The sequence below is a fragment of the Tarenaya hassleriana genome, unplaced genomic scaffold (assembly GCF_000463585.1).
Source record: "Tarenaya hassleriana unplaced genomic scaffold, ASM46358v1 Cleome39, whole genome shotgun sequence".
Lineage (NCBI taxonomy): Eukaryota > Viridiplantae > Streptophyta > Magnoliopsida > Brassicales > Cleomaceae > Tarenaya > Tarenaya hassleriana.
In genome coordinates this window covers 1,055,317-1,065,284 of record NW_010966822.1, presented here as the reverse complement: position 1 = coordinate 1,065,284, position 9,968 = coordinate 1,055,317, and the positions used below count along the sequence as shown (strand labels likewise).

Here is a 9,968-nt window from a genome sequence, read left to right as displayed (position 1 = left end):
GTTCGGTTTGGGCCAGGAGGGCCTCGAGTCTAAATTGACACACATTTAATTATATATATATATATAGACAGATAAAATATATATATATATATAAAGAATATTATATAATAGGAAAATCGACATATAAATATCTCTACTTTTACAAAATTTCCAAATAAATACTTGTACTATAAAATTTTTATATAAATATCTGAACTTTCAAAACTTCTACATAAATACCCAAATTTTAAGAAATTGGCCAAATGAAATAATATTCGTTAATGGTCAATTATCGACGGATTCCCTTATAAATTTAACATCGACTTGACGGATTCATCCAAATTTTCCCAGGAGGACCACAAGCTCGTTAATGGATTTTGGTTTTATTTGGTAAATTTTTAAAAGGTTGTGTATTTATGTGGACGTTTTGAAAAGTTCAACTATTTATTTGGGAATTTTATATTTTAGATATTTATTTGATAATTTTTTAAAATTTCAGGTATTTATATACGATTCTTCGTATATAATATAAAGAATTATAAAAAACTAAAAATTTGTTTAATACTAAATAATTTAAGATGTAATATTTTCATAGTTAATATAGTCAAAAATACAATATCATTAGTTTCAAATAATTATTTCAATTGAAAAAGATAATATTTTAATATTTAAAATAATTTCTTATCATATAAAATTAAAAAATTCAAATTTAATTTATATTAAATCAAAATATATAACATTTTATCCATTTTTAGTCACGAAAGATACTAAATTTTTGTATTTTAATAATCTTAATTTGATTATAGTTTTTTCGTATTTTTTTTAATTTCAAGTACAATACTCGGTTCAAACCGGAAAAAAACCCATAGAGTCGGATTCCGAGCCGAATATTTTAGGTCCGCTCATGTTTCGGAGCGGACCGGGCCGTCTTGTAAATATTCTGCCTTGTGTCAGGCATGGTCCGGTCATTTTGACATCGCTAGTTGAAAGCCCAAACAGTAATCAACCGAGGTCATAGTCGGGATTTTCACATCATGCAATAAATCATTCAATTTTTATTTTTATCAGAATCAATTCAAAAATGAAAAAAATAAATTTCTTGAATATAGAAAGAATTGAATCAAATTAGAAAGGATAAAATCACAGGAAACCTATTGTGTGAGAGGAGATCTATTGAAAAGATCTTCTAACCTTTGGTAAATGATTATACTGGTTTGTGTTTAGTTAGTAGAATTCATTGTGAGAGTTTACTAAAAAAAATTAAATGGATAGAAATTATTGATCAGAGTTTACTCGTCCAAACTTTTTCAGAGCCTACAAAAACTTGTTGAGGTTTGTCATTTTATTCATAATGGGTTTTAATGTAGGACAAATGACGGTTTCGCGCATAAGGACATCGAGATAGGTAGCGGATATGCTAGCCACGCGTTTGAATCCCTTTTCTTCGTTCGGACGTTCTCGATCCACGCGTAGAGATATACACAATATCTTTGATTGATTTTATATAATATATAGTATGGATATATATATATATCATTTAGTTTGATAATTTTCTAATAAGATTTAAATTTATATATATATACACACACGCGATATTTTGGTTTAACGAGAAACACATATCATTCGAAAAATACTTTTCGGTACTAGCCGAAGTAACCTGGAAGTAAATTCTGGACTAAACCACATGTAATTAAATTTATTTTCCTAATAAAAAAGGGTGATTTTTGGATGTTTCCGGGGCCTTTACTTTTCAAAAGGGGGAATAAGAAGAACGAAGAGAGAGAGAGAGAGAGACCCTTAATGTAATATAAAAGGAATCTGAGGCTTCAACTGTGAACCATAGACTGCAAAATCCAACAAGAGAGAGTAAAGGCATACGAAATGGAAGGCTGGAGAGTGATGATGATGATGGTGACGGTGACCATGATGATGATGAGTGTATCATCAGCCGCTGGAGAAGACCTGTTGGACGTGGCCAAGCTCCCAATGTTTGTCGACGAACTTCCGAGACTGCCGTCTCTCCCAGGCTTCCGTGTGGCCGATGGTGCTCCCAAGCCCACCTCTCTTCGCATCGGCATGTTCCTCAAGAAATGGGTACTTCCTCTCTCTCTCTCTCTCGACTTCAATCCATCGCTCAGCTTCTGCTTCATGCAAATATCTCTACCTGTTCGTTTTCTGATTTGGTTCCCCCAATTTCATTTGGCTATGTTAAGACTCTTCTCAGATTCCGCTGAGAATACGATTTATCTTAATCTCGTTTACTCCTATGCATATCTCTTCACTCGCTCTTGTCTTACTCTCTCCGTCACTTGTTAGTTATTACTTACAGCCAATCAGCCTTTTCCCCCCTTCCTTTGAATTATGGAATATTCCAAAATAATACCTCAAATTTTCAATTATAACAAAATAAAACCTAAACTTTCTTTTTTATCAAATAAAATCTCAACTTCATTTTTCAGTCAAAAATAAACCTGAACTTTATAATATTTATCATTTTTAACCCTATTGTTGATATCATTCCGACATCTTACGTGACAAGTCAATACTTTGACCGTATTTAACACATCATCGTCCACATGTCACGATATCGAAACGTTACATCAACAATAGGGTTAAAAATTATAAAGATTATAAAATTCAGTTTTATTTTTATCTGTAAAATAAAATTGAGATTTTATTTGATAAAAAACAAAGTTTAAATTTTATTTTATTAAAATTAAAAATTTCAGATATTATTTTGGGATTTTCCCCTTCAATTATTCTCCGACCAATGTTTTTCCTCGTGCTCTCTCTTACCCGACTTAAATATTTCTCCCAAAACGCATCGTATTAGTCGATTTTGTAAACCCCCCATGTTGTTAAATGAATTTACAAATATATCTAAGTTTATACCCAAAAAAAATATATCTAAGTTTTCTAACATCGCTTTTTAGATATCTAGATCTCCAACCCAGAAAATCCCATTTTTTCTACTGTTTACTTATTTACAGAAAATAATTAAAAAACACAACCAATAATTCACACCTGGGCCAACCGTTACGAAAAAAAAACACAAGCAATAATTATTTTGACATTATGTCCATCATAAATGATTAATCCCATAGGAGGATTTATATATTTTTTAAAAGACAGCCAAACAAAAAGGGTACTGGCCTATTTAGGTGCTTAAAGTTTTCTTCCTTTTCAATGCAAAAGTGAAGTAGACACCCACCAATACGCAATATGCAATAATTTCCGAATCAATACACTAAAGTTACAATTATTGAAAAGTTAAGGGTTACTGATGAAGTTTGACCACAGAAATTCCACAGAGACTTGCCACCGACGCCGGTGTTCGCATTCGGTACATCGAGGAGCAGGGCGACGGTACCAGGTCCCACGATCGAAGCCGTCTACGGCGTAGACACGTACGTCACGTGGGAAAATCACCTCCCTTCATCGCACATCCTCCCGTGGGACCCCACCATCTCCCCAGCAATCCCCAAGCACGGGGGAGTGCCGACGGTGGTCCACCTCCACGGTGGCATCCACGAACCCCCCAGCGACGGCAACTCAGCCGCCTGGTTCACCGCCGGTTTCAGAGAAACGGGGCCCACTTGGACCCAAGCGACGGCTCACTACGAGAACAAGCAACAGCCTGGTACCATGTGGTACCACGACCATACCATAGGGTTGACCAGAGTCAACCTCGTCGCCGGCTTGTTTGGTGCCTACGTTCTCCGTCACCACGCCCTCGAGGGCCCTCTCCGTCTCCCCACCGGTCACGAGTTTGACCGCCTCTTGGCGGTCTTCGACCGTAGTTTCCGTACGGACGGTTCCATATACATGAACGCCACCGGAAACAACCCCTCCATACACCCGCAGTGGCAACCTGAGTACTTCGGCGATGCCATCATAGTCAACGGCAAAGCCTGGCCCCGTTTGACTGTTCGACGGCGTAAGTACAGATTCCGTATCATTAACGCCAGCAACGCTAGGTTCTTCAGATTGTTCTTATCCAATGGCCTGGATTTCACGGTCGTGGGGTCGGACTCTGCTTACCTTGCAAAACCAGTGGCCACAAAGTGGCTTCTGCTGGCGCCGTCGGAGATAGCGGACGTGGTGGTTGACTTTGCAAGGTCAGCATCCACGACGGCAATCCTCGCCAACGATGCACCGTATCCGTACCCGGCGGGGGATGCGGTGAACGAAGAGAACAGCAAGGTGATGAAGTTCATAATAAAGGGGGAAGCAGAGGTTGACACGTGGACTATTCCGGAGAAGCTGATCGAGTACCCGCTGGCTGACGTGTCAAGTGCGGCCCTCACGCGTTACATCACCATGTACGAGTACGTGAGCGACACTAACGAACCCACCCATCTCTATGTCAACGGCTTGCCCTACGACGCCCCCGCCACCGAAACCCCCAAGGCTGGCACGTCTGAGGTACTTTTTTTTTTTTTCTTTTTGGTATTTATTACAATAAATTCAATGACATCCAAATCTGAAATCCGATGCGGAATCGGTGGAGAAGGTGTGGAACGTGATAAATCTGACGGAGGATAATCATCCGCTGCACATTCATCTGGGACTTTTCAAAGTGTTGGAGCAGAGGGCGCTGGTGGATGCAGAGGCGTTCAAGGCGTGCATGACGAAGCGCAATGATGCTATCAAGTGCCACGTCAGCAGATACGCACGTGGGGAAAAGACAGAGGTGGCGGCGCACGAGCGTGGTTGGAAAAACGTGTTCAAGATTATGCCCGGGCATGTCACCTCTATCCTCCTCAGATTCTCGTACATCCACTCCAATGCCTCTTACCCTTTCGATCCCACCGTGGAGCCTGGCTATGTCTACCACTGCCACGTCTGTTCATTTCTTCACCTCCTCTTGTTTTTCATATTCTCTCGATTAATAATGACGTGATGGCTTTACGGACTCTAAACTAACGAGGGAAAATCCATTTCGTCACTGCAGATATTGGACCACGAGGACAATGTGATGATGAGGCCTCTTAAGCTCGTCGAGTGATGGTTGCCTGGAATGTATATGTGAACTATCATTATACACGTGATAGTTGTAACTTTCTGTTATAAATTATAATGTCAAGATTTGCATTAATCGGTGAAGGTTTATTTTGTCAGACGAATAAAACATGCAGTAAACATTTTCTGTCTGGAATGCGGGAAGGCGAAGGGAAACGACAAGCCTTGTTAAAAAAAAAATGGACGCATTTTGTAAGGGTTACATTGGACTTTGGGTTATCTGAAGATTCGCCGTGTGTTTTTTTTATATATTAAATATAAATATATTATGATAACATCAAGTCCGGTATGACTACTCTCAAATTTTTTTTTTTATAATTCGGAAGTTTACCGGACTTTTGGTCCGACTACATCTTCCAGAAAACCGAAAAAGTCTAGATGAATATATCTTTCACGTTTGGATTTGAATCCATCTCAAATCTTTATAACCAATAGTTACATGTGATGGGATAATTTAAAACATCAAAGAGATCTTACAAATACATGGTCAAGGGATAGGCGTATTGGATCAAATGTAGGGTGCACATAATAATCTCGTGGGATACATTCTGTTCCATGGCGTGGAGCGGATTAGAATGGATAGAGAAAAAAGTGGGTTGTGTTGGCGCGTGAAATGCAATCGTCAAACCCAACCGTCGGTCAAAATGAAGCACCACGTGATAACTCCCCTCTTTTTTGTTAACATTAAATTCAATTTATTGTTATTTTAATATTTAAAACTTTTATATAATTTCAAAGTAAAACTAAAAAAAAAACTCTATCGCAAACTTTTTAACTCATTTTTTTAAAATCAGTTTCTCTTCTTATATTTAACATTCAGAATCTTTTGTCCAAATTTCTTTTGTTCCAATATCCTTTTGGTGACACATTATATTTTGTCTATAAAATTAACTATTTATAAAAAAACATTCAGAATCTAAATATTAATCTTATTCTCATTGTATTCGGTATTGAATATTTAATCCTATTTTTTTCTTTCGTCATGAAAAAAATTGTCATCTATTTTTATTATTATTTAATGTTATTAATAATAATATTTTTATTTCAATTATAAATTTTAATTTTTGATGTGAAATTTGATATAATAAATTAGATGTATGAATTTATATATTTTCAGTTTTATTTTACCAATTTTTTTTATTTTAATTGTTTATTAAATTATATGTAATTAAATTAGAAAATTAAAATATATACAATTCAAAAATTGATATTACAAAATAGATTTACTTGTAATCATTTTTTTAGACGGATGAGAGGCGAAAAGGATACATTTGGTTAATATAATATTTTACATTCGATGCATGGCAAAAATGTCTTTTTCCTCTTCTGTTTACTACTTTTTCATCGTACTGGATCCATTTTTTTACTGCCGCCGAATTATTCTATACACCCCTAGTTATTTAATTAAGGGTAAATTGGAAATCATGAATATTTTTTTATCATGCATCAAATGTAAAATATCATAGTAACCGAAACGTCTCCTCCTCCCCTAGTTACGCTTGATCAAAGTATTTTTACTCTCACACCAGCGTCATCTTTCTGGTCGTTTTGGTTACAACATTTGGATTGCTGCCATTGAAAGATTGTATGTGAAATAAAATGCAGCACTGAGATCGTATATATTCTATTAAATTATTAATTACCGATTATTCATTAAAGCTCTTCCAACATTTATGGATTTCATGATCTATGAAAAAGACATGGCAATATTTATCGGAGTGTATAGCAGCAAAAGTGGTTGTTAATGTTGTTCTTCTTGGGAGAATATTTCTCGGAGGGTATGGCTTCCATCGCACGAGTCTTGAATCCACCGGTCAAAGTCAACCACCGTCCCTCCACGGCTATATATAATATCGAATCCCATCCCCATGCGCTCCCTCACAACCCAAGAAGACATGAAGAGAGGAGCGTTGATAATGTCGGAGCAAGTAAACCGAAAGCTCATTCACACCTTTAGATATCGCAGAGGCCGCCTGCCTCTTGGTAACTTTTCCACCCATTGATCTTCTTTTGTTAATTATAGCTTTACAAATTGCTCTAACTTCTGCAAATTGGGAGGAGGAGTACGTTGTGGTAAGAGCTGCAGGGCGAGAAGGATAAACCACGCAAGGCCGGAGCTTAAAACAGGAGGCTTTTCAGGAGACGAGGATGATCTCATCATCAAGCTTCATGCTCTTCTTGGCAATAGGTTAACTTTTCACCTTTATTAATCCTTATATATAGAGAACGGTATGCATTGGAATTAAACAATGTCACAGTTGCATATATATATATATATATATATAGGTTATTTTTGTATTTTCGGACATTGTATATATGGCCCTGATTGACAGCTTATGGGTATATATTATGCTAGTGTTGGCCACCGGCAGGATTGATCAACTGCAGCTATTTTCCAGCGTTTGTCATTGTTCACGCGTTTTTTCCCCTATCCATTAAGATATAGCTTAGATAAATTATATCGCCCCTTGTTTGTTTATGACAAGTTTAATTTGGAAGCATCAAAATACTATATAGATGGTCATTGATAGCGGGAAGGCTACCGGGACGCTCGGACGACCAAGTAAGGAACCATTGGAACTCACACTTGAAAAGAAAGTTGATGAATATGGGGATGGACCCTAGCAACCACCGGCTGAACCATCATAACCACTGCTTCTGTGGACGTGAGCCGCATAACAACGCCATGGCAGATATAGCTTATAAGGCCGATGATGAATCTTCAGCTTCCCACTCAACTGGTCCCAGCGATCATGGAATAGTGCCTGTCGATCCCATGCCACCCACAGCCAGCCTTCTTGAGCGTATCATCAACGTCTCCTAACTCCTCTTCAAACGTTTCCTCTTTTCCCATAAAGGGCTTAACACACGCATAGTTAGGATGCGTTCCTTAATTATGCATATATAATAGATCTCTTTCTCCTGATCTAAACTCTTTTTTTTATGACTGTTATATGTATAGAGTTATAAGATATGTAAATATTGATTATTATAACTAACCCTAATACACTTGTATAAATACGCTTGTTATTATTAATGAGAATCATTAAGTGCATAATCTATCATGGTATCAGAGCACTGGAAACCCTAAAAATATTTCTTTCTCTCTCACGGGTTACTGCCGCCGTCGCTCTCTACCGCTGTCTTTCTTCCGAAGTCGTCGCACGCAGTCTCGGTCTGCCTGGTAACATTGGGTTGCCTCTCCGAGTTGGAAATCCTTCCTTCGGCACTTCTCTGCGTCGCACCTCCAGATTGGTCTCCTTGTTTCTTCTACTGCAAGTCATCTCCTTCTCACCATGTCTTCTTCACTTGACAACTCATTCGCCCAGGTTGCAGAATCTGTACCGATCACCACCGGTGCTTCCTCCTCTCAGCTTCTCTTCGTGAACATGTCAAACATCACGAAATTGACGTCCACGAATTACTTGACTTGGAGTATTCAGATCCGTGCTCTTCTTGAAGGATACGATCTCTCTCGCTATATTGATGCTGACATCAAAGCTCCAACCGCGACAATGGAGGTCGATGGTGTCTCGCAAGCAAATCCTGAATTCGGCCCTTGGAAACAGCAGGACCGTCTACTTTTCAGTGCCTTACTGGGCACTCTCACTATTTCTCTTCAGCCGGTGGTTGCCCGAGCCACCACAACTCAAGAGGCTTGGCACACTTTGGCTAACATCTATGGCAAAGCTTCCCGCGGACATCTTCTCCAACTTCGGGATCAAATCAAACGAGCCACCAAAGGTACTCAATCCATCGATGAATACATACGGTTCATTGTAGCCAAAACCGATGAGTTGGCCCTTCTCGGCAAGACGATGGATCATGAGGATGTGCTCGAGGCTATTCTTGCGGGTTTACCCGAAGAATACAAACATGTGGTTGATGCTATTTTTGCACGTGACACGGCTATACCTATTGAGGAACTTCATGAAAAGCTCCTCAATCACGAGGCGAAGCTTCTCATGGCTGCGCCCGCTCCATCCTTGCTGCCCTTACCGGTCACCGTGCACAACACGGCCGTGCGTGCGCGCCGTCATCATCGATCATCCGGTGGTTCGCCATGGCCTCGTGGTTCCTTCTCCCCGTCTCAACCGAGAGGATACCAAGGTCGTTGTCAGATTTGTGGTGTTCATGGGCACTCTGCGAAGCGTTGCTCGCAATATCGACCATCGTCTTTGTCTTCTCAACCCGATCATTCATCACCTCAGCCATGGAGTCAGCCTCCACCGTGGTCTTCATCTCCTCGACCGTGGCAACCGAGAGCTCATCATGTAGCTCACCCGTCCTATGACTCCTCTCCGTGGTTGTTGGACAGTGGAGCATCGCATCATATCACGACTGATCTTCATAATCTGTCTCTTCATTCTCCGTATCAAGGTGGTGAGGATGTTGTTGTTGGTGATGGTTCTGGGCTTCCCATCACACATTCGGGTTCCTTTTCTCTTCCCTTACCGAGTCGCTCTCTTCATTTTAATAATGTGCTTTGTGTGCCCTCAATGACCAAGAACCTGGTCTCTGTCCAGCAGTTATGCAGCACTAATGATGTTTCCGTGGAATTTTTTCCGTCTTATTTTCAGGTGAAGGATCTCAGCACGGGGGCGCCAGTTCTCACCGGTCCAAGTAAAGAGGGCGTCTATGAGTGGTCGTCGGGCTCCTCCAGTAGTTCTTCTCCTCAAGTTTATCCTAGTGTCAAGTCCACTTTGTCTGAGTGGCACTCTCGTTTAGGTCATCCTGCGTTTCCTATTCTTAAGTCTATTTTATCGAAGCTTGGCTTGTCGTTGTCTCGGGATTCTTCATCTTTGTTTTGTCATTCTTGTTGCACGAATAAAAGTCATAAATTATCTTTTTCCACCTCGACTATTGTTTCTCATCGTCCTCTTGAAATTATTTTTTCGGATGTGTGGACTTCTCCTGTCTTTTCGATTGATGGGTATAAATATTACGCTCTTTTTGTTGATCACTTT

At 39.3% G+C, this 9,968-nt stretch overlaps 2 protein-coding genes across 5 annotated transcripts; both read left to right on the top strand.

Moving 5' to 3' along the window:
• Nucleotides 1-1,759: 1,759 nt before the first annotated feature.
• On the top strand, nt 1,760-5,282 carry LOC104823018 (multicopper oxidase LPR1). The gene is made up of 4 exons (XM_010554427.2): nt 1,760-2,073; nt 3,280-4,404; nt 4,493-4,822; nt 4,934-5,282. The coding sequence occupies exons 1-4, from the start codon at nt 1,861-1,863 to the stop codon at nt 4,985-4,987; spliced, it is 1,722 nt and encodes a 573-aa protein (XP_010552729.1). The 5' UTR covers nt 1,760-1,860; the 3' UTR covers nt 4,988-5,282.
• Nucleotides 5,283-6,700: 1,418 nt separating this feature from the next.
• On the top strand, nt 6,701-7,952 carry LOC104823017 (myb-related protein 330). 4 transcript variants are annotated; one of them, XM_010554426.2, is made up of 4 exons: nt 6,701-6,984; nt 7,060-7,189; nt 7,519-7,564; nt 7,673-7,952. In XM_010554426.2, exons 1-4 carry the CDS (start codon nt 6,870-6,872, stop codon nt 7,823-7,825), a joined length of 444 nt encoding a protein of 147 aa, XP_010552728.1. In that variant the 5' UTR covers nt 6,701-6,869; the 3' UTR covers nt 7,826-7,952. The 4 variants fall into 4 exon arrangements, with proteins under 4 accessions (XP_010552728.1, XP_010552727.1, XP_010552726.1 ...); XM_010554425.2 differs by having other exon boundaries at nt 6,713-6,984; nt 7,066-7,189; nt 7,519-7,952; XM_010554424.2 differs by having other exon boundaries at nt 6,714-6,984; nt 7,063-7,189; nt 7,519-7,952.
• The last annotated feature ends 2,016 nt before the right edge of the window (nt 7,953-9,968 follow it).